At 37.3% G+C, this 23,618-nt stretch overlaps 1 protein-coding gene across 2 annotated transcripts in view; it reads right to left on the bottom strand.

Moving 5' to 3' along the window:
- GRID2 (glutamate ionotropic receptor delta type subunit 2) overlaps nt 1-20,130 on the bottom strand; it is a 1,057,247-nt gene extending 1,037,117 nt beyond the window's left edge. The window contains exon 1 of one of the 2 annotated variants that reach the window (XM_045536712.1): nt 19,318-20,130. In XM_045536712.1, coding sequence (XP_045392668.1) covers nt 19,318-19,405 — 88 coding nt within the window. In that variant the 5' untranslated portion in view covers nt 19,406-20,130. The remainder of the gene's footprint in view (nt 1-19,317) is intronic. The other variant, XM_045536713.1, reaches the window with a different exon arrangement.
- Between the last annotated feature and the right edge of the window lie 3,488 nt (nt 20,131-23,618).

The raw sequence follows: 23,618 nt of genomic DNA, 5'->3' as shown, positions 1-23,618 counted from the left end.
TAAAAAAAAATTAGTAAATGAATGCCAATATGTAAAACTGCCAAGAGAATTAAATGCTTACTAAATCACTGTGACTTCTCTCTTTATTTGTTTCAGCAAAACACACTTTTCCCCCACAGGATTTTCTTACATAAACATGGGAGAAAAGAAATAAACATTTCAGTACAGCATATATTAGAAGCTTGAGATGAGTAGATCCACAAATATGGATTACAATTTTAAAATAAAATTAAAAGGAAATTAAGAATTGATTATTGTGGTATGGATATTAAAAATCAGAAAACAATATGAGCTGAGATTATGACTTTAAAAATACAACAAGTATAAAGTTAGTTGGTCATGAAAGAAGAATTAAAAGGTATGTTTCAAAATAGGTCCAGGCAACAGGAAGATTATGATGAGCTTATCGGTAACTAGAAAGACATCTATTTTACGAAAGTTCTGAAGCAAAAAGGAGAACATTTTTTTTAAAAAACCCATAAAGTTGTTCTAGGTGTTTTCTGTCAAATTAAACAAGCATCTCTTTGTTTGAGTTTGAAAATTAGAATATAAATAACCCATATATTCATAGGCAGTTTTCCTCTTCACTTGACATAATTACAAAAATCAATTAACTCTAGCCTCAAGATATTTGGCAAATGTGCACAAAACATTTAGAAATAAAATCTACAATTACTTAAATAAAACCTATCATGAGGGTTTAGGAGAAGGCAGGGAACAAAGGGGAAGGAAAACTAATATTAATCGAAAATTCATTCTGTGACAGTCACTGTTTCATTGTTTACAAATTTGTTTTATTTATTTAATTTATTTTTCATTTTACTGTTCAAGCTAGGTAGTTATATCTATATTTTACACATGTGAAAACACTAAGGTTGAGAATGTTGAAATGAACTATCCCCGAGTGCTAAAAATTGGGGGGGGGGGGGGACACATTTGAGCATAGACACAGATGACAAGCTCCATGACTTGTATTTCCATGAATTAACAATTAAAGCTCCAAGATTTGGAATACCTAATGCAATAATGACAAATATGTGTGTATATGTGTATACACACATATATAATCACATATAGTCATATACTCTATATGTGATTTGGCATCCTCAATTATGCATGCACCAAGACTGAAATCAGAAAGAAATATAGCAAATGCAAAGCAAATGTATTTGTTTGTACAGTTGGATATTTTGGAAGGGATTTTTCTTATATAGTTTGATTATTTGGAGCTCCAATTTCCATTAACATTGTTACAATTGTACTTGTTCAATAAAATATTATTGTAAACTATGAAAAATTCTCTCATGTCTTTTCTAAAAAACTGCTGTTTACAATAAACCACAAACTGTTTGACTAGCATAAACCTTCAGCAAACAAGCCCTGGCAATGAATACTTATTCATACTGACATATATGGATTTGTATTTTTATCTGAACAAGTCATAGATATTTTATTTGCATTTTTAATATACAAATCTTATTAATTTAATATTACTTTCAAGTTTCTCATGGTGATACATAAGATGCTTTGCAAAGTTAGTGTGAGTGTGTGTGTGTGTGTGTGTGTGTGTGTGTGTTTGTATGTGTATAAAAGGTCATTATCAGGGTTGGGTGTGGTAGCTCACACTGTAATCCTAGCACTTTGGGAGGCAGAGGAGGGAGGATCACTTGAGGCCAGGAGTTTGAGACCAGCCTGGGCAATAGCAAGACCCCATCTCCACAAAAATATATATATTTTTTAAATTGGCTGGGCATGGCTATTTAGGAGGCTGAGGCAGGAAGATCACTTGAGCCCAGGAGTTGGAGGCTGCAGTGAGCTATGACGATGCCACTTCACTCTAGCCTAGGCAACAAAGCAAGACCCTGTCTCAAGAAGATAGAAAAACAACAACAAAAAAGCTCATTATTAGGAGTAAATACAACAAATGAAACCTAGGTCAATGGCTATATAAGAACATAATCAAAAATATTATACACAGTCTTTAAAAATAATAGAATTATAACACAAAAGTATCATTTAACACCAATTTAAAACATTCTCAAGCAATTAAAATGTATGCATAGTGACATGTTTTTGATAGAGACAGAATTAACTTTACTTAACCTGGGAAGGAGAGTTTCAATCTGAGTTTGGGGAGAGATAGAAGGGACTGGAAGGAGAGAAAGTGGGGAGAGAAGAGGGGAAAGTATAGGCTGAGGAACAGGGTTTGGATCTGTATAAAGGAGAAATGGGGTTTGGATCTGGGCTAGACTCTGCTGAGTTCTGAATTCTGAGAAAAGCCTAGAAAATTATATATTCACTGCCCTAGCAGTCTGTAGGAACAGTTTTCAAAAAATTGGGTTAGCTACCTCTAACATTATATTTAGCAGGTTTCAAAGGAATTAATTACAGTACTCTAAAGCAATATAGTAGAGCACAGGTAAAATGGATCTATGTTACTGAAAACAATTATCTAATTCTACATAATTGGGCTATTTCTATCTCCTGGCCAATAACTCACATTAATACAGCTTTGATAATGTGAATATAATCACTATTTTTAGTAAAATTTATGCTTAATAGACTATTCAAAAAGTCCTATCTATGCAGCATCCCAGTCACTTAACCTCTCAATTTGCTCATCAGCAATAGGATGGCTCCAGACTACAGATAATCTCTAGTACTCTTTCCAAGAATGAGAGTGTATGACTACAAAATTTCTATGGGGAACGTGACCTAAGGAGCAGACCTGCCCAAAGATGAAGACAGGGGGAAGGCTGCAATCTTTGGAACACAGTGTGAGAAGGATGCTCTCAAAGCCAGTCCCACATTTGGAAAACAAAGAAAGTGATAAGACCACCAAAAAACTGGGTTGCCAGAGATAAAGAAAAGGAGTAAGGTTTACACAAAGTAGGCCAGCAAGGCAAGAACCAGAGTGTGAGCAGAAGAGAGTGCAGGTTATAACATGATCATTTCTTGAGGTAAAGCCAGACTTTGGAACAGAGAGAAACGAAAGGAAGGTTAGTAGAATCTAATGACTTTAACGTCAAATTATGAAAAAGCTCACTTCTGAGAGAGAAGTTAGTAGAAGCTGAATAAATTAGGTAACAGTACTTATAAAACAATTAGAAATCACAAAACAATTATTTTATACTTCTCATCTATTAAATTTTTTTTTAAAAATATACACCTATGAACCTTTAACGGTTAAGATTATCTTCTTATTTGGAGTCATTGCTACTTTGTAATAGATTTCTATAAAAAATAAAAATTATCAAAACTGTTGGTTAGTTGATGATTTCTCCTTTTAGGACTCAAACTAAAGCAAATTTAAATCTTTTTTTTTTTTTTGGTAAACTATCTTTACATTTCTTTAAAATGGTATGCTCCATGTGAAAATATATGTCCTCTAGTCCCAGAGACACAGCATCTGAAATTAGATGGTATTCATGCAATTGCCAGTCAGTTCTGCTAGGAGTTTCAGTCAGTTAGTAGACAGGAAAAATGGATGAAAGAGAATAACAAGCAATATTACAGGCACTACTTTTTGATTTAAAAAAATCAGTTAAATATTTTTTCTGAAGGAAGACAACTTATACTTAGCTATTTTTCCTCTTTTCTGCTGCCTGTGAAGAAAAGGAAAAAATGGCCCCTAAGTAAATAAACATAAAACAAAACAAAAACAAAACAATCCATTTCTTTAATCAGTATAAAAGACCTAGAAAAGAGAAAGGAAAAAGACTGTTGCTAAGACAGAATCACTGGCTATTGAAAGAGAATATACCTAGGGGAGCTTTGAGACCAAACTTTAAGCTAATCACACACCTGCAGGTAGGACTTTGAAGTTAGTGTGCTGCCTTGCCCCAGTTTGCCTCCAGTCAGTCCCAGTTTGTCTCTTTCACCCCAGCAGAAACCTTAATAGTGTAGGAGTCCAGGTTTGGACAATAAATTGTGAGATCTTCCTGTCAAATCAAAGCTAACAAAAGAGTGTGGCTACCAAGGCAGAGGTAATTATCAGAATCAATGATAACAAACATTTTAGCCATCTACTTCATGTAAATTTGGAGTGAAATATCATCTTTGAAAGAACAGTTAACCTTAAATTCAGGTACTGTAATATAAAGACTTTTAACTTTTATTTATACGTTGTAGAAAAGCTACAGTTATAAATCCAAACTTATGTTTCAGGAAAAGGGAATCAACAGGGAGCCCTATCTGATCTCAGGCTTGTCATGTATTTCTTAATGCATAATCCAGGGTCCTAATTGGCAGTGCATTTAAATTGAAAGTTCAATCTCATGAAGAAAGAACTTCCACTATTTGCGTAGTCCACAAGTCCATATTTTACATTTTATTATAATGCATCCTTATAACAGATGAGGTGGAGAGGATATAGGAGCAGGTAAATTTGAGACTTTGAAAGTTTCATTACTTATCTAAGGAAGTAGCAAAATGAACAAGGCTAGATTTGAACACATAACCGTGACATCAAATGCAGTGCTTCTTTATTTCTACTCTATGCTACTCTGACTGTTTAAGAAACAAAAATATTATTTTTAGAGCTCTGAAAATTACCAGTCATCACTGTTTTTGACTGAATCAATTCATTCAAGTTTTCCTCCACTGATCTAAATTTACTATTTAATCTACTCTGAAATCAATTAGGAAAAACAAAAATAGTGAGATGGCAAAATTAAGTTCTAATAATTTCACACCTAAACTGTTTTTACTGGATTAAGCATCGACTCTATGTTATACAAACAGGCTGAGAAGATAGACTCTCAACAATGAGGCAAAAAGATGACATGGCTTATCTGGATCCACCCTATTCCACTCCTCACTACAACCAGTGTTTTTATGCATACAGAGAGACACTGCCCCTGATTTCACATTCTTCTGATTCCAGGTAAGTATTTTCAAATATCTCTTCTGATCAGAGAACACAGATTGTCATGATGATAGTTTTCTGGAGGGAAGGAAGCCTAAAATCCTAACAAGATCCTTTTAGTTGGTTCTTAATGGAACCTGTGTCCCATTTCATGCTTTGCTTCTGTCATCCTTGGAGCACAACCTTCCTCTCCTCCAGCTAATTATGTTTGCAGATAGCCTGTAACTAAAGAACATAAAATTCTATGAAATATTTTATCCTTCTACATAATTCTATTAATTTACATACGGGGATTCTACTTGCATTATGAAATTAGAAATGCAATCTTGTATAAGAAATGAAAATTATCTTTTCACTTTACATTTGATAATCTAAGATTCTGTCAAAGATCATTCTGATTTAAAACGCTTTTGACTGGAAATGGACATCAAATACATTAACAGCTCCATTCTCGTAATATTAGCCCCAGACTTTGATTTAAAAATGTGCAATCACTAAGAGACAAGAATAAAGATACCAACTTTAAAAAGTTGGTAATATTATTTAGAATTAATAATTCTGAACTGATACATAAGTACACACAGGAACTAACAATCATGAGGTTCCTGGTGTAGAATTAGTATTTTCTGAATATAAGTAGTAAAAAAATTTTAAATTGTTCACATCTTAAATAGGAAATAACACTGTTAGCATTGGATCTGAGGAAAAAGTTAGGAAAGAATGACTAGAAAAACACTGCGATATTTAGACTGAAATAGGATTGAATGATCACTATAAGGAGTGACCTTTCTTTTCTCCTGTTGAGTCAGGAAAGGGGATTATTGGAAAGCTGCTATCTGGAATATGACACTTCACAGTTATGCCAAAATAATTTTGAGTTCAAAACTGACCTCCATTTCTCTACTACCAAAACAGCTCCTCTTTCCTGGTTTCCTTTGTTGGTGAATGGCATAAGCATCTGCTCAGCCACTCAAGCTGGTACTCCAATGATGCTGAACTTTTTGCATTTATTTCCATTTCTAAAGGATGACTAACTCACTAGATGCAATCTCTTTAGCTTCTCTCCTAGGCAAATTCTCCTCCGTTCCTATTTCCCACTGCTTGCCATAGGCCTGCCTCAGCACACACCTGGAGTACTGCCAAGGTCTTCTAATTGGTCACCATCTACACCACCCCACCCCTATAAAGATCTCAAAACACATAGCTGAGCATCTCTTAGCCTAAATTATTTAGAGAACTCCCACTGGATCCCATAGGGGCTGTCCTGACCTAACTTCTAGCCTCCTCTCTTACCATATGTTCAATTGTAACTGTCCGTATCTTCTAAATGGAATTATTTGCCATTTCCCTGTTTTGTCAGACTCTATTATAACTCCATGGCTTTGACCAGACTAAGTCCCTACCAGACATGCTTTTTCATGATAGTAATCAACAAACTTTTTTTTTTCCATGAGAGCCAATTTATAAAATTTATATAACTTATACTGGCTACATTTTTTTTTCATTCAAAATAGTAATAGCTTAATTGATTCTCATGAGTTTTTTGAAGGGTGGTTATAACAATATACCGTACTAAGAAGTAAAAAAACTGATGGAAAAGTTGACATTGCTTTCAAATCCCTACAGTTAATCAGGGGATACTTGAAAATTAGGAACACAGAGGCAGCACTCCAATATTTCATCTTTTATAGTTATACATATTTTAAAGTTAAATAAGTATATTTATATACATCATAGCTTTTCATCCTCAAAATGACCCAGCCAAGGTGGGATCCATTGTTATTGCTCCCAATGAAAATTGAGAAACTAAAGCTTTGAAAACAAATATGGGCTTATAACAATGTAATATTTCATAACTGTCTGTGTTCTTCCAGATAATGTACTAGTCCTTAAAATTCAAAGAGAAATAAAATATTATTTTTGACTTCCCCAACATAAGTTTCCCTCTTACATCCTAGCATTATTTCTTCTCTGCTTTGTCTAGGCAGAGAAACACAAGAGATACAATCTAAACAGCACCAAAAATTAAAGATGACCATTTTTCTAAAGTGCAGCTTTTATGTACTTCGTCAGCCTCAAAGACCTACCATGCTGACCCGGGCATCTCCCCTGCTACTCCCGAGGCCAAAAGCCTCACTGATCTGAGACTCTAAAAGAATCTTTTCTCCACCTCTAAGGTTGTTAAATGGAAGCTTTTCTTTCTCTCATTTCTTCTGATTTGTATGGATTAAAGTAAACTATTCCATTTGGAAAGTCAATCAATGACCACATCATGAAGCTCAATTGGCTGCAAGGTCTTTTTCTGCTCATCACTGCGGTATATCTCAGTTTGTATTTGGAGTTGAAAAACACAATATTAAAATATCAAAATGTCAATTAGATGGCCATCATTTACTATTGATATAAACCAAGAATAACATCTATATAAAATCAAGAATAAATTCAATTCTTAGGAGTAAGTACCTCTAAGGATACATCATAGTTTCTTACCCAAGGGTGAGATAAAAGATGCTAATGTTAGTATAATATCAATATTAAATATATTATGCATAATCTTTTAAAATATGTATTATGAAATAATGAAAACATGGAATATTTCAAACAAATTCTCATATCATCAACCTGATTGTTCTCTCTGTAAACTTCTTCCCCTCTTCTCTCTGATCTGAACACCTAAGCACACTCTCTGCCTACACCAAATGGAATACAAAGATTCAAAGATGCTGTCCTAAATGAGAGACAGCAACTTGCTTATTGAATCCATCACAGATATCACCATGCTTGAAGACAGACTTCTGAACTGTTCTCCAACTTGCTATTTTACAATCTCGGCATATTGTGAGCCTTCCCTTCCCCTCCAAATAGGGTCAGAAACTGAGTCACCATAAGACGGGTTTGAAAAGAAAAACTCATTTCCTAACCAAGGTGGAACTGAACTGAACCAGTAGATTTCTCTGTGAGCAGAGTGACAACAGATAGACCATTACTTACAAAAAAAAAAAGGATAAAAATAAAATCAACACTTGAGAAACAACCATCCAGCTTAATAAATAGAAAACCGTCAATAATATTAAAGCTACATACCTCTCCTGGGTCACATCACCTTCCCTTCGCCCCTCTCCCCCAATTAATCACTAACCAGATTTATGCATTTATCATTGTCGTGTGCTTCACAGTTCCTTTTTAAGAGTGCAATATTCAAATTCTTCCTCATGGTCTACAACACAGCATCAGCAGGAGGACACTTGGGAATATTCAATGTAGATGCTCAGTACATAATGTATATTGATAGACATGTCAATCCAACAGTTTATATATAATTACCTAAAGCACTTAAGAAGTATAGCTGAAATCTATGAGTTTTTTTCTTTAAAAATATGACCATAGACATGACACAGGTAACTGAGTTAATCACTGGGGCCCTGGCTGTAAGCAGCATTACCCTTGAAGGGCACTTTTTTCCCAATAATAATATTCTTCACTTTGCTCCCAATCCGTGCCATTTAGCTTATTCCTCTTTGGTGACCTAAAACCTTCACTCATCTTACGAGTTCAGCAGCCAAGAGTAAGTTCTATCTTCAGAATCTGGGTAATATTTTGAGAAAATAAAACTCTTCTCTTCTCGGCAAGCCTGTGCATATGAGCATTCAGGGAGTGATTTTCTGGTTTATAGATTATCTAAAACCCTTTGCTTCTTTTTCCTTGCTTTTGGCCATTTCACTGCTCATTAGTATTACCACTGAAGAGTGGACAGGAAAAATGAAAAGAAAGAATCAAAGCATCCAGTTTTTCTATTTGTTAACTGTTTATCAACCACAAGAACTCTTATGGAGAAAAAAATAAGTATGGGCCAATTAGTTTTTGAACTATCTGTTATTTTCAGTTTTCAATGTTTGTCCTATTCTCAATTACCCCTACATAATTAAAAATTGGCATAAATATGTTTTCTTAATAATACCATCCCTTTTACTTTCTCTGTGTGATAATCTTTCCTTTTTGTTTGCTAGAGTATAAAACACATTTTCATTGATGTTTTATATAAATATCAGAAAGTATATGTTAGTAATATGAAAGAGTAATGTACTATAAATTTCAAAAGTGAGGGAAAAAAAGGCAAAGTAGTTTAACTTCTCTCTACCCCAGAAACCATGCTTAGTGGAATATCCAATACATGGCATTAAATCTAGAAACGATCTCATTAGTTTTATTAATTACAAAATAACTAGATCTTAAGACTCCCTTCTTCATTACTTGTCCTTGCAGCATAAGGACATCTTATTACTACTGACATTTGTGGGGAAAAAAAAAAGAGAGAGAGAGAGGAAACAAGGCAAACGGTAGATATTTCCCCATAGCTCTGACTTTGGCATTACTGTACTAATTCTGTAGCCTATGAGTACAATTCGGTGAACCATCAAAAAGCTGGGAAAAGAGATGCCTATTATAAATAAAAAACATTTGTAAGTGATAACCTCTTCATCCCCCTTATATGTTTTTTTTCTGAAATATGTGTTTTTTTATGACACCTTCAGGCTACCATAAAGACGGCATTTATTAAATTATCACAGTCTCCAGTGCCACAGTATACCACAGTCATTTGGCTGGGAGTCCCAAACTGCTCTATATTTAGCTTCCTGATATTACAATTTTTCTCAGAAGGTAGATACACCTAAAACTCCTTAAAGCATAAGAGATAGGTCTCATTTGAATACTTTTGTATTTCAGTAGGTCTAAATAAACATTTGGTGAATGTCTCAAAGTGTCACACGTTATGGTTTCCATGTAACCCTAAAAGTATATGTTCTGCAAGCAGAACATGAGGATTTAGATCACAATTTCTCAGTTTGAAATTAGTGAATTATAGAAAATGTCCAAAACTTACCACAAGTACACAGCCAGGGAACAGAAGAGCAATCTCTCTCAAGTTTGGGCATGAGGCATCACCTACACTAATGAAATGCTAAAAATTGAAAAATAATTTTGCTAAGAAGAAATGTTTAATGGTTCTCATACAAGCCTGAAAGTAATTTTATACAATATTTATAATAATTTCTGCACCTATCACATGAGGGCAGGTGTGGAATTTTCCACTTGTGAGGTCATGTTTGTATTAAAAGTTTCAAATTTTGAAGTTTGAATTTTAGATTTTTGGGTTAGGGAACCTCAACATATATATTTTCTTTAAAAAAAAAAAAAAAGTTTCCAGAGTGATTTTTAAGCAAATGACATGTGGAACAGAATTTACTCAGAGAAAAACTACAATCAATTCAAACGTGTATATTATAACAAAAGGATTTTATGCTATTTTAATACCAGTTACCAGGCAGAAATGTTGTGTGTTCTTAAAATTAGTATGTTACTAAAAGATCAAGTATTTATTATATTTTAATGTTATATCAATACTACTTAAGGTGTAATCCACTCATAATTTCAGGTAAGAAATTTCTATTAAATGTGAGTGATAATCTGGGAAACCAAAAGAAGCAAAGATGCAAGAGATGTAAAACAATTAATAGCGTATTTTTCAGAAAGGACATCTAAACTTCTCTGTCAGGATAATTCTAGTGGTTTTGGCCCAGTATCACTTGAGGAAAGATTACAAAAAAAAAAGGGAGGGGGGAGAGTTTCCTTGGTATTTGAACACTGGCTATCCAAACTCAGGAAGCAAATTAGTTTAAAGAAAAAAGGAGTATTTTGTTTTAAATCCTTTTACTGATTAAATTCTCTTATGATGAATCTTAAAAATTACCATATATATCCCAACTCCTACCTTTAAAAAGAAATCTCTCCCTTCACCTCATAATCCCTCTCCTACCACTTCCTTAAGGCCAAACTTAAAGAATTCCTCATATCTCATTAAATCTGTAATCCTCTCTAATAATTACGTTGTCAATTGCAGGCTACTAAAAACACTTTTGTCACTGTCACCTTTGTCTTCAATATTTCCAAACCCAGTAGTCAAGTCTCAGTTTTCACATATACTATTTGACGAGGTTTCCCATTTCTCCTTCTAGAAATGTAATACTTTCCTCACTTGGCTTCCAAAACACTACACACTCCTGGACTTCTTTCTAACTCACAAGCCACTTCTCTTTCTTTTTTCCTGCATCCCCTTCTCTCCCTGGCCTCTAAATTTCAGAATGTCCCATGGTGTATTCTTGGAGCCCTTCTCTCTCTACACTTCTTCCCCTCTCATTGCTTTAGAAACCATATTTACAGTTATGAATTCCCCAAATAAAGTGCTCAAATCCAAAATTCACCACTAAATTCAAGACTCTTATATAATAATAAATTGCCAACTTAGCCTCTCAAATTTGACTTCTAACAGAATACAAAATTTAATAAATATGAAGTTTTATTTCTACCTAAAACTTGATCATGTCCCCATATTATCAATTTTAGTTAATAGTAACACATTTCACCCATTTGCTCAAGTAAAATACCTTGGAGGCCTCTTTACTTCCCCTTGATTTCTCCTACCTGACTGATCTATCAGAAAATCCTGTTTCTTCTATCTTCAAATTATATCTACAATCTGACAACTGCTCATTTATTTCAGCTACCAACTTGGTCCAATCCACTATTGTCAAACTGTATTTCTACTCCATCCAGTCCACTTAAGCAGAGAAGGTTATCGTTCTAAAGTACAAACCATTTCGTATCACGCACTTGATCTCAACCCATATATATCTAGAAGATCTAAATACCTTACTGTGATCTAGAAATCCCTACAGAATCTGCCCTAGTTACCTCTCAGATCTCATTTACCTCTACTTCCTGCTTTGCTCCCAAACCATACCCAAATTGTCTTTCAAGGTCTTTCTTAAACAGATTAAGTGGGTTCTTTTGTGTCTTGTCTCATGGCCATCAGGCTTGCTCTATCCTCTGCTTGAAATCCTTCTTCATCAGATGTCCACATGGTTCACTTCCTTTCTTTGCATCGAGTCTCTGCTCTAATGATAGCATACCTTGTCACCCACAACTTCCTTATGTTAATTCATAGCTTTTATCAACATCTGACATTATATCATTCATATATTTTCTTAGCTGGTTGCCTCTCACATGAAAATAAGAGCTCTTTAAATGCAAAGACATAGCTTGCTTGTTCACATTTTAATTCTAAGGACTAAAAACAGTACTTCATACAGATTCAGAATAAATGTTTAGTAAATGTTCCAGTTAGCACACAGGCAGCATATTGGTAGCAATGCTTATATTACTCTCTGGTTTCAGGAATATTAACTTCTATAATTATAATCATTTTGATAATGAAGCAATTACCTTATTTAAGGTTACTTAGGAAATATCAGGTACTCAGCAATAAAATAAGATTATGTTTAAAATAGTACTTTGAATTATTTTGGTTTGAGGAAAAAATATGAGAATTGCTTTTTTAATATAATTACTATTTGTTAATAAGAGATTTGACTATAAAGTGATTTAAGAATTTTTAACACACTTAGGAAGGCCTTCTGGTGCTTTGTTTCTGGTGTTCGCCTCTCGGCTTCCCTCTATCTACTCAGGAAGCTTTCAGTGGGTCAACCCAGCCTCAGCTTCAGACTGATAACCACTTGGTGAACAATAGTGGGTAAAAGCAGGAAAAACTTGAAGCAGGAATCCAACACAATGAATTGGTTGTTTCTTTTATACTCTATATTTTCTGAGTGATATCAAACATATGCTAACATTCCTGGTGTGCTCCCAATTAGCAAATTCTAAAGGCAAGTGTAGACAGCACTGGTTAGAATGTAAGATTATTCATCCCTCCAGTTAGCCTTAGTAAGCACTAGTTTTGTGGTGTATTATAAGAGTAATACTATATGTAACAACTTACTATTGACACTAGACAAAACAAAAACAAAATCTAAAACAAAACACAAACAAAACCAGCATCTCTCAGTACCATACTGGAGTTACCTAGACTATCTGTTAAATATATTATGCACTATTCTTATTTTCACCAAGAAAATCTTCATTTTAAGGGGTCCTTAATTTTAGTTATTAAGATTATTTGCTCTTTATTTCCCCTTGTACTTCCTTTTTTGAAATTCTTTCTAAACCTACCTGTTAAGTCTAGCTATATGAGCCACAATTGACTGTATCTCTTCTCCCAATTCCTTTTTATATTACTCAAACATAGGAATTTCTCTTAATTTTAGTTCATATGATTTTAGAGTTTAAATGAACACTAGCCTAACTCTTGTTTTAGGGTTGACAAAAATGAGGACTAAAGAAATTAAATCACTTTCCAATATTGCTCAATTAGCTATTTATAACTGGGATTTAGCCACAAACCTTCTAAATTCCAATCCTGAATACATTTTTTATGTTCTAATATTCTTGTTATGTTTTTCACATTCATCTGAAATTTGTGTTCCACCCAAAAGCTAAAATCCACAAATTTAAATAGCCCAAATCCATGGATGTTCTTAATAATCAATCCCAGAATTATTTCAGTATTTTCTTACTCTTTAGATATCCATCCAATTATTAAAACTTTGAGATTTTAATAATACATTATCCCAAACAATAATTAAATATTAATTAATATTGGCATAGGGCAAAGTCTAACATGAGACAACCTGTTCCTTCATTTAACTTAGTGTTGCATTCTCTAATCATGTGACTTTTGCCCATGCTAAAACTAAATTGTCAGATTAAAAGTTGACCTAAGTTTCATCCACCATTATTCTAATAATAAGATACACTAGAAGGAAGATTGTGCCTCTTTAAAAAAATAAACAGAAATCACTATGTGAGAATAGATATTGATTTTATACAGACAAACCAACCCTATGATTGTGGTAGTTGTAGGGGATTGGGTTAGTTGTAGGCTGTGCAGGAGATTGATACAGTACATAAACTTAATCAGGCAAAAATTAGCTGAAAACATACATGATCATTCATAAAACTCAATAGTTGACATTATTGTTGGATATATTTGTATTTGTTACCATTTATTTTTTTTCACAATTCTGTTTATGTATGTGTCGTCTCATAAACATCAATCAGTTTGGAACCTTAGGTGTTCCATAGGTAGCAGGACAACCACAGATAGAAATTTCTTAACACACTACTTTATTCACTAATGTCTGTTTACACCAGCGCTATTAAGCATACTTGTATCCTTCCCAGTGGTTTAGTTTTTTCCACACAGAATAAGTATTAGAGTAAGATTTCTGTTGTATTCTAAATCTGTGAAAAAAAATTTGCTTTACTAGGTCTAGCAATCAAATTTGTTCGGAGAGTACCAAGTGTTGATAAGTCTTAGAACCAAATTCTTACAAGAATAATAAGACAGGGATATTTACTTTCCTGGTTTGAAAATAAAAACCACCTGTATCTTTTTTTTTTTTTTTTTTTTTTTTTTGAGACAGAGTCTCGCTGTGTTGCCCGGGCTAGAGTGAGTGCCGTGGCGTCAGCCTAGCTCACAGCAACCTCAAACTCCTGGGCTTAAGCGATCCTCCTGCCTCAGCCTCCCGAGTAGCTGGGACTACAGGCATGCGCCACCATGCCCGGCTAATTTTTTCTATATATATTTTTAGTTGGCCAGATAATTTATTTCTATTTTTAGTAGAGACAGGGTCTCGCTCAGGCTGGTCTCGAACTCCTGACCTCGAGTGATCCACCCGCCTCGGCCTCCCAGAGTGCTAGGATTACAGGCGTGAGCCACCGCGCCCGGCCTACCACCTGTATCTTATAGCAACAAAAACCTCATTAAATTACATTTTTCTGTGAGAATTAAAAAAAATATTTCATGTGATTTTCAAATAGGACTCCAAAGGAACAGTTCAGAATGTAGTGACACCTAATGGCAAAGATATCTTTAAAGGCCATAAATGTATTTTCTAATAAACATTATTTTTGTAACAATACTAAGTATTGCTTCTCACCAATGTTTTGTCTATAATCTGAAATACTTCGATGATCCAATAGGAATGTAAATACTTTATTTTTGAAAATAAATTAATACATGTAGATGAAAGAAGAAAAAATCTTCTGAATTAAAAATCATACCTTTAAAATAATGATATCCCTTCAAGATAAATTTGTAGTATGATAAAATTAGCCTTAAAGATCAAAATAGAATGAAATGCATTTTCCATTGCTTCTAACAATTTCAACTGGTTTCTGTTTTTGGATAAACCAAAAGTTAATCCCCTTGATCTTTATTCATATTTGATTTTAAAATTATAGGAGATATTTACTAATAGTAGATGTATATTTCACCTAGAATAGAAAGCAAACATCCTTAGTATGTCTTATTAGTCATGTCAGAGTTGATATCTTTGATTAACAACATTGTCTAACTTAATGCACACTCAAATTGTACTGCAAATAACTGTATTAATGATACAGAAAAGAATAATTGTTAAGCATGCTTCTTAATGCTTTCCAGAACTTTACACTACTTATTATCCAGAACTTAGAGAGCAAACACTTACTGTAAGTAGCAGAAGGTTTAAAAAATCATTGAGATATCTTATACAGTGCAGAGAGTCCTTCATGACTCCTGGGGACTATCATTAGCCAATGCAAATCGTGAAGAATTGAAAAAGAAACATTTAGTTAGAAGGCACAATACATCTGGGAATGTTTTTACATTCTGTATTTGATAAAGTAGTCTTCAGTACAGAAGTAAAGAAAAACTGATGCTTTAAACTTACCATCTATTACTGTCTTTAATGTGTTGATACCTTTCATTCACCCGATTTTGTACTTTAATTTGAACATTCTCATGATGAAAATATTCTAGGGATTGTCTTAGGCTTCTCAAACATGTCACAGTTGATGATTATGATTTTAGAGTATAAAGTATCATCTGCTTCTTTCCTACTCCCTGTTGACATAAGGTATTTTACTATGAATGATAACAAAAATATGCTAGTGATTTGTGTAATATATGAATAAGTACACTGAGTGTTCCCTTGTACAGATATATAACTGAGGACAGTTAATTTATACTTAGTTCTGTAAGCACAGAAACCAGATAAAGAAATGAGCATATATTAAACTGTTAAAACATGAGATCCTCCATATTAGATATGAAGCAAAACACAAACTGTGCAGTTGACTGGAAATGCCACCTAATCCCTGCTTAATTAAAGCAGTGCTCTAAACTCCTGTTGTGTTTAGGGAGTAAAGAGTGGGGATGACTGATGTATGAAGAAAATAGCAGTCAGCGTGGCTAATCTCAAAGACTTTGGAGCTTTCTAGCTACATAAATCAGAGTGACTTCTGAATAGCCTCATAAAACACAATATCATTGTCATTCCACTCACGACTTTTTGGTTCTTCCTACAGCATGCAGATCATTAGGAAACTTCTAAGCAATCAAGTAATGTGGGTCTGATGAAATTAATCAATGCACAGGCTCAAAGTAGAAACATAATTCAAAATTGCATAGTTTTTATATGTCAAAAGACCTTCTATTGGGGCAAAGAAGATCCTATGGAGGTGATTCATTTCTAAACACTGCATGTTTGTGTATGTGTGTGTTCATGTGTATTGAACCAATATATGTAATTATCAAATACCTTTAAAATATGATTTAACAGAAACTCAAAGTAATTGCAATATTATGCTTTTTTGACTGAAATAAATACATTTTCATTTCAGTTATCATGGCTTAACCCTTATATCTCATCATTGCCCTGAACTAATGTGTTTAATAAAACATGAGAGTTTAAAATATGTAATTGATTTTATTAAACTACCTGCATGAAGTAAAAACAAGGAGAAATCAAGAAGGAAGAAGAAATTTTTCATGCATACAATCTGGTTCAATACCAAAAGGACTCAATATTTAAAGAACCTATTAGAGCAGTGTCTTTTTATCTTTCCAGTTTGCCAGAACTACATATTGCAGCTACTTTCTGCTTGAACACATCACATGAAGCCAGGAAAACCTTTCATTTCTGCGTGTCTCCTTATATCTGTAGAGTTGAAATATTCCCTTTCCCTCCAGTTTCATCACTTTCATGCCTTTAGTCCTAAACTAATACATCTCCCCATAAGCATATTTCTCACATTAACTATTTAAGTGAAGGCAATCACCTCCCAATGAAAATTAATTCTGTTTTCCTATTCAACCAAGTAAGTAAACTGATTCAATTCATATTAACTGGTGCTTTACAAGTTTAATATGGACATTCAGCTTTCAATTCATTATACTTTTACTGAGTGGGGGGTAGAGGCAGGAGGGGCTCTTAACTTCTCAAGTACATACAAATTAGCTTTGATCATTTTTTTTTAATTTGGGAGTTACCATTTTCCAGTATATTATAAAAGATGAAGCTTCAGAAACAATCAATTTGCTAGAGTCATGGCAATATTAGGTAGTCTATAAAGGAAGGTAATTGTCTTGTCTAATGTCTTAATTGCACTCAAGTCAAATTAATTGTCTCATAAGTAACTATTTCTTTTACTAGGACACACACAGTCATTGCATACAACCATCTTTCTAAAGAAATCTGTAATTTGTACACAGTTACTCTTTTGAAAAAATCTGGTTATCAATAAGTAAACCACGTCACACTGACAGACAACAGCATACAAAGAAAAAAAATATAACAGTTGTGTTATGTTTTGAAATACCCAGACTACACTGCAAAATAGCATTCATCTGATAAAGGATAGCAAGAGCTGCAGGTGTTTGTAAATAATGTATTTATCGTGTAGACCACAGAATAACCAACCAAAATAAGCTTTTTTCCCCCCACAAACCTTTCCTCCTGAGGGAGGAGGAGCGTAAGTCAGAAACCCCCAACCATAAAATGAATATAAAGGTATTATGATTATTTATCTGCATTCCTGCTTCAGTCATTTACAACTGGACATAAATGTATGCCATTTCTTTAAGAGGAGCATAGCTCATTTCTGAACTCTATCAGAACATCACTGAACCACTCAATGAGACCATAATTTCTCCCTGCAAAGTTCTGAACCCAAAGGCAATGCCAGCCTCCAGGCAAAACGGGATCCAGCAGGCGAGCTATCTAGTGCTTAATTTAGTTAATGCACAGTGGTAAGTTTTCTGAGTCCTGACCTCATTCCCCCTCGCACAGAGACGTATGCGGCTCTGCTGATACAAATGACAGAGAATGGCAGACATGTTTACAAAGACAGTCTCTGAGACCAAGAGAGGGAGCCCCTGGAGCTGCGGGGCTGGCCGCCGTGGGCGCGCGCACCAGACGCAAGGCCCTCGCCCGGGCGGACACAGCCGCCACCTGCAGCAGGTCCCCCTACCGGGAGGGAGGGAGAGAAAGTGTCGCGCGGTGGAATGGCAGGGGGACGGAGAGGGGGGAGAAGCTGCGACCCATCTGTCGCCTCGATTTGCAGAACACCATGCCCTGCGGCCAGATCCAAGTCCTGTGCCCAGAAACATTCCCCAAAAGGGGGCCTCTCTGCAGCCCAGCAAACGAACCTTGCCGGCCCGGGGACGCGAAGTTTCGAAAAGCAAATGGTCGCATTAACGCAGACGAGGCTGCAAGAGCCGGTCCCCTCGCGGCTCTCACAGATGAGCGAGTGGGAATAGTCGGAGCCGGGAGCCGCGGGCGCCGTGCGTGACAATGACGCGCGGCCCCGGCCACCCCGCCCGCCGCTCTCGGCCCGTCCGGTCGCCGATAGGTGGGGCCGCGAGCACCCCGGCGCTCGTCCCCTGAAGCCCGGCGCTCTGCCCTCCGCGGCGACTCGGACCTGACGGCGACGAGAGGCGGGTTGCCGGCGAGGCAGCCCTGAGGGCGGCCCGCGCTTCCCGGGCGCCCCCGGGGCCAGTTTCGCCGCCGCCGCCGCGCGGGCGACCGTGAGGCGACTTGGCGCGCGGCTCCGAGCGCCCGGTCACCCCGCCAGCCCCTCCCGCCCCCGGCTCGGCGATCCCGCGCGAGGACCAGAGAGCCAAGAGGACGTGGAGGGAGACGGAGGCTGGGGGGCGCGCCCGGCAGCCCCGTCGCCGTCGCGCTACGCCGCGGCGAACTCCGCGGGCTCACGTTGCAAAACCACCTGTTCGATCCGGAGGGAGCTGCCCATCCCCCACCCGCACCCCGGTCCTCCGCGCCTCCCCGGCGACACCGCGGCCGTCCCCTCCAAGATTTTTTTTTTTAATGGAGTAAAATGTACATCCGGGGAAAAAGATGGAAGGTAGAGTCGATTAAACTTCCTCTCCTCCCCACACACACTTAGCGTCCCCCCGCACTCCACAGCGCACACGCACCCTGAGGTAAACTCGAGACCCCCGCGCCGCCGGGCCTCGTTCCAGGAGTCACCGCGAACCCGCAGCCCGAGTCCGGGTTCGAGGACGCGCGGCCTTCCGGGAAGCCGCCAAGTGTGAGGGCAGGGGAGAGGCGGCGGCAGCGCGCCGGAGCCACCGCCGACGAGCCACACAGAGAGGGGAGAGCGAAGGGGCAACATTGGCTCAGGGACACGGTAAAAGTATCCAAACCCCTCCTTACCGATGTGAATGATCGAATCCGCCTCCGCCGGGTTCCAGGTTCGAGACCAGCAGACGGACAGAACCAAGAGCAAGGGGAAAACTTCCATCTCCTCCTCCGCCGGTTCTCTCTGAGGATGGATTTTCTTGCAATATTTATTTCAAAAACCAGTCCAGAGAGTTTAAGGTCACGGTAGAGTTTAGCGCAGGTTTTTTTCTTTTTTCTTTTCTTTTCTTTTTTTTTTTTCCCCCTAAATCCCTGTTACCACAGCAAAGCCTTTGATCGTCGCTGAGGGAGGCAGAGGGAAGGACGGAGCGAGCCCAGCCCGAGGGAGCCTCCTTCGCAGAGCCGTGTCACTTGGAGGGGAATTTTGGCATCGCCAGAGTTGTTTGCAGTTTGGCTTTTGCAAAACGTATCCAGCCTCGGCTGCTCTCGGGCAGGGGCAGAGGCTGGAGCTCAGACGGTCTCCATTGCTACGCGGGGGCCGCGGGTCTCCGGTCCCGGCGCCGCCGCCGCCGCAACTTCCAAGTCCCCGCTCACGCCGGATGTGCCCCCTCCCCGCGCCCTCCCCTCCCCGCCCCCCAGGACCCCCCGCCCCCGCCCCCGCGGCCCCGCGGAGAATCGCTCGTCTCCGCTGCCAAAATCTAAGTGGAAGGGAGAGGTTGGGAGATTCCGAGCGGAGCAGCCAGATGCCAGCAGGGAGGGGGCGAAAGCCCGCCTCAAGAGGGGTAGAAAAAGTGAACTTGAAGGTAATGCGGATAGGAATGCGGAGAAGATCCCGTTTCTGCGCGAGGCGGGGAGCGGGGCTCGGCGAGGCGGGCCCGGGGAGGCGGTCTGCTCGGGCGGGCGCGGTGGCCGGGGAGTCGCGGCGGGGCCGGGCGGGCTGCAGGATGCTTTGGAAGCCGTTCGCCCGCCGCGCTGCAGGAAGCGAGGAGCGAGCCTGGCAGCTCCGGCGGCCCCACGTTGCCTAGAAATGGATCGCCTAGGAGAAGGGGCGAGCCCGTGCGAGAGCGGTGCCGTCAGGCGGAGAGAGGGGGGGAACCGAGAGAGCAAGAGCTCCTAATAACCGCCTCCTCCCCCTATCTGCAATACGAGGGAGAAACCAAACAGTGCTCTCACTTCCCTTGGAATCTTCAACCCGGACTGAGAGAGAAAAAGGCAGGCTGTAAGAAAAAAAAAAAAAGACATCGAAGCCCCCCCCCTTCCCTTTTTTTTTTTTCCTTTGACGAGGTTAAAAGCAACCTAAAAAAGCCACCCCACTTACTTAACCTTGCTATTCTCCAACAGGTATCAGACTTTTTCTAGTCTTTGCCTGGAATTAGTCACATTGGTTAACACAAATTAGGGACACCAGGTCACTTAGGGAAAAGGAGACCTAGAAAGCTTTTAATGAGATTTCAATTATAAAGTTATAAAAAGGAGAGAACGTGCTAATTACCTTTTATACAGTGATTTTTTTTCCCCCGTCTCCAGTGTATCTTTTAGGCAATCAGGATAGAGAAAGGATCTTGAAATCCTTTCTATAGATAGAAATCCTTCTTTACCAGTATAGAGGTCTTGAAATTTAAAAAAAAAAAATAGAATAATTAAATAAAACAGAAATAAAAAATGGTCCTTTGAAACATTTGGTCAAACTATTTCATTGACTAACTTAATAACCTATGCAGATACATGCAGAATGAGGAAGTTGGTTGCTCTTCCATGGAAAGAGCTGAGGAAGTACTGAATGACAGCCTCCTTGTCTCCAGTGAAAGGATTTTCTACAAGCTTTTTCCTTGATATACAGTCCTGATCCTTGTGACTTCCTTTCTTCCACAGATTAATTTTATATCAATCTGGCCTCATTGCAGACTGAAGATTTGTTAACACAATCAGCCTAGTTGAGGTGAGATATAAATGGCCTAATACTGTTTCAATTATAATTGGAATCCTTTGGGAATGTTAGATGTATAGATGCCAAACTTATAAAACAACCTTTGAGAGCCTTTACTCCAAGTTTGGCAAACCCTTTTTCTGTGTATTCTCTCACTTGAGCCCTTCTCTCTAGCCTGGTAAAGTGGGTTATTATTTCTACAAATAAAACTGTACATTCTCACCTCTCCAAAATGCTCTTTTTCATTCATATAGTACATTTTTTCTTGAACATTCCAAAAAATGGTGTGTTGCCATATTATTCCTTATGTTAATATTTCTATTTGGAAAGTGTATACTCATGCTCCCAACCACTCTCCTTCACCACCTCAAGGGCTAGTTCAAATTCTTTTTGCCCATGAAGTGATGTCCAGTCCTTTAATATGGAATAAATCCATCCATCTTCTATGCTCTCCTAGCATAGCACACTCTACCTTTGTATTGCCATTAGGCAGGACTACTGAATTAGATCATCAATGCCTTGTGAGTGAACGCTATAGCTTATTCACATTTTATTCAATACAGGATTTTACAAAGAACCCCTTTGTTGACTTGAATTTCATCACTTTGTTTTGACTCTGGAACAAACCAGTACTTCCGAGAAGCTATCACTGATTAATTCCTCTAAATTTTGATCATTCCTTTATCTTTTTTTTCCATTAGTACATACAGACTAATGACATTGATTACATTAATGTTGCATTAATATCATTTTACTTTTTGAAGAGTTCTGATGCAATTTAATAGATTTATTCTTTGTTGATACAGATATATTATCTGTATCAACAGATAGTGAATTTAAAGAAGGGATGTATCTCCCTATAGTTTGCTTCTATTATATTATTTACAGGGACATTTTAAAAATTGATGAGTCAGTATATAGTCCATCAAGAAAAAAATTGAGAAATAACCATTTAACATGGAAAGAACACTATAATGTCTTAGAATCAGAGAACTGGGAGGAACTTCAAAACATTAACTGATCCAATCCTGGCCTAATAAATATCCTTCCGGAGGATGGCTAAGTATTTTATAGTCTTATTCCTACTCTTCCCTCTCTTGGAAATCTATTTTAGTGTACTATGAGCAAGACATTTTCATTATTCCAAAATCCTCCAAGTTAGTGGTTTTCAAGTGTAGCTTTATTTTAAAATAATCTGGAAAGCTTTTCAAAAGGATCACTTACGGCTAATTTAATAAGAATCTCTGGGGTTTGGGACCTGTTCTATTACATAATATGTTCTAAAACTTTCATAGGTAACTCTAATGAGCAGGCATAGCTCAGAACCACTGTTCTAATAATCAGACATTTAAATTAGTCTAGTTGGCACATCACAGAAAGTCATAAAGGTATAATAAGGACCTCTCCTGCCAATCAGAAAAGATAATAGAACCCTGAGTTGTAGTTTTCCAAAAGTAACCCAAGAAAGTTAATGCAAAATTAAAGTATAACTTTGGCTTATTGACTTTTCCATTTAAGAATAACAATCTTTTCACTGTCCAAATAATTTCTATATCCAATGAGTCCCAATTAATGGTGTTTACATGGAATACAAGTTTGAACACATTTTTAATAATATATTAATTATATATATAATTAATTCTGCTACTTTAGAAAATCACATATTATAATATTTAGTTAGCTGTGTACAAATATTTGTAATTTTTAAGAGAGATTTTAAGTTCCAGAAGAAAATAAATAAATTCATTGGTTGTGTTTTTTTCTTTTTCTCTTTTTTTTCTTTTTTTCTTTTTTTAGAAAAGGCCTTCCCTCAGTCACCCAGGCTGGTTGCAGTGGCACAATCATAGCTCACTGTAACCCTGAACTCCTGGGCTCAAGCCATCCTTCTACCTCAGCCTCCAGAGTAGCTGGGACTACAGGCTCCTGCCACCATGCCCACCTTTTTTTTTTTTTTTTTTTTTAATTATAGAGGTGGAGGTCTCCCTATGTTGTCCAGGCTAGTCTGGAACTCCTGGGCTCAAGCAATCCTCTCACCTTGGGCTCCCAAAGTGCTAGGATTACAGGCCACCATGCTTGACCCAGTTGTGCTTTTTAAATAGGCTTTTAATAAAGGCTGTTGGTCTCATTAAGGTAGCTTAGCTTTAATTCAAGCATTATCATATGGAAATGTTTGATGCATTTGGCCCCCTGTGGTGCAATTCAAACCTTGTGTAATTCTGGCATAGTTTGGGAAGAATACAGCCTTCATTCACTGAAGTTTTATAACAAATGATTGACTTTTTATAATAAATATGTAAGTGAATCATGATTTGTGAATTTATTCTTTCAACATGGAGACTGTCACTTCATTCAGGCATTGAATTGAATTTTTCAATAATCTGAAGAAATGCTAGATAATCTGAACAGCTTTAAGATGTAAACTATAACACATATTTTTTTTCACAGAAAA

The sequence above is a fragment of the Lemur catta genome, chromosome 24, assembly GCF_020740605.2.
Source record: "Lemur catta isolate mLemCat1 chromosome 24, mLemCat1.pri, whole genome shotgun sequence".
Lineage (NCBI taxonomy): Eukaryota > Metazoa > Chordata > Mammalia > Primates > Lemuridae > Lemur > Lemur catta.
The sequence above is the reverse complement of the archived record's forward strand: the minus strand, read 5'-3'. Positions and strand labels throughout refer to the sequence as shown.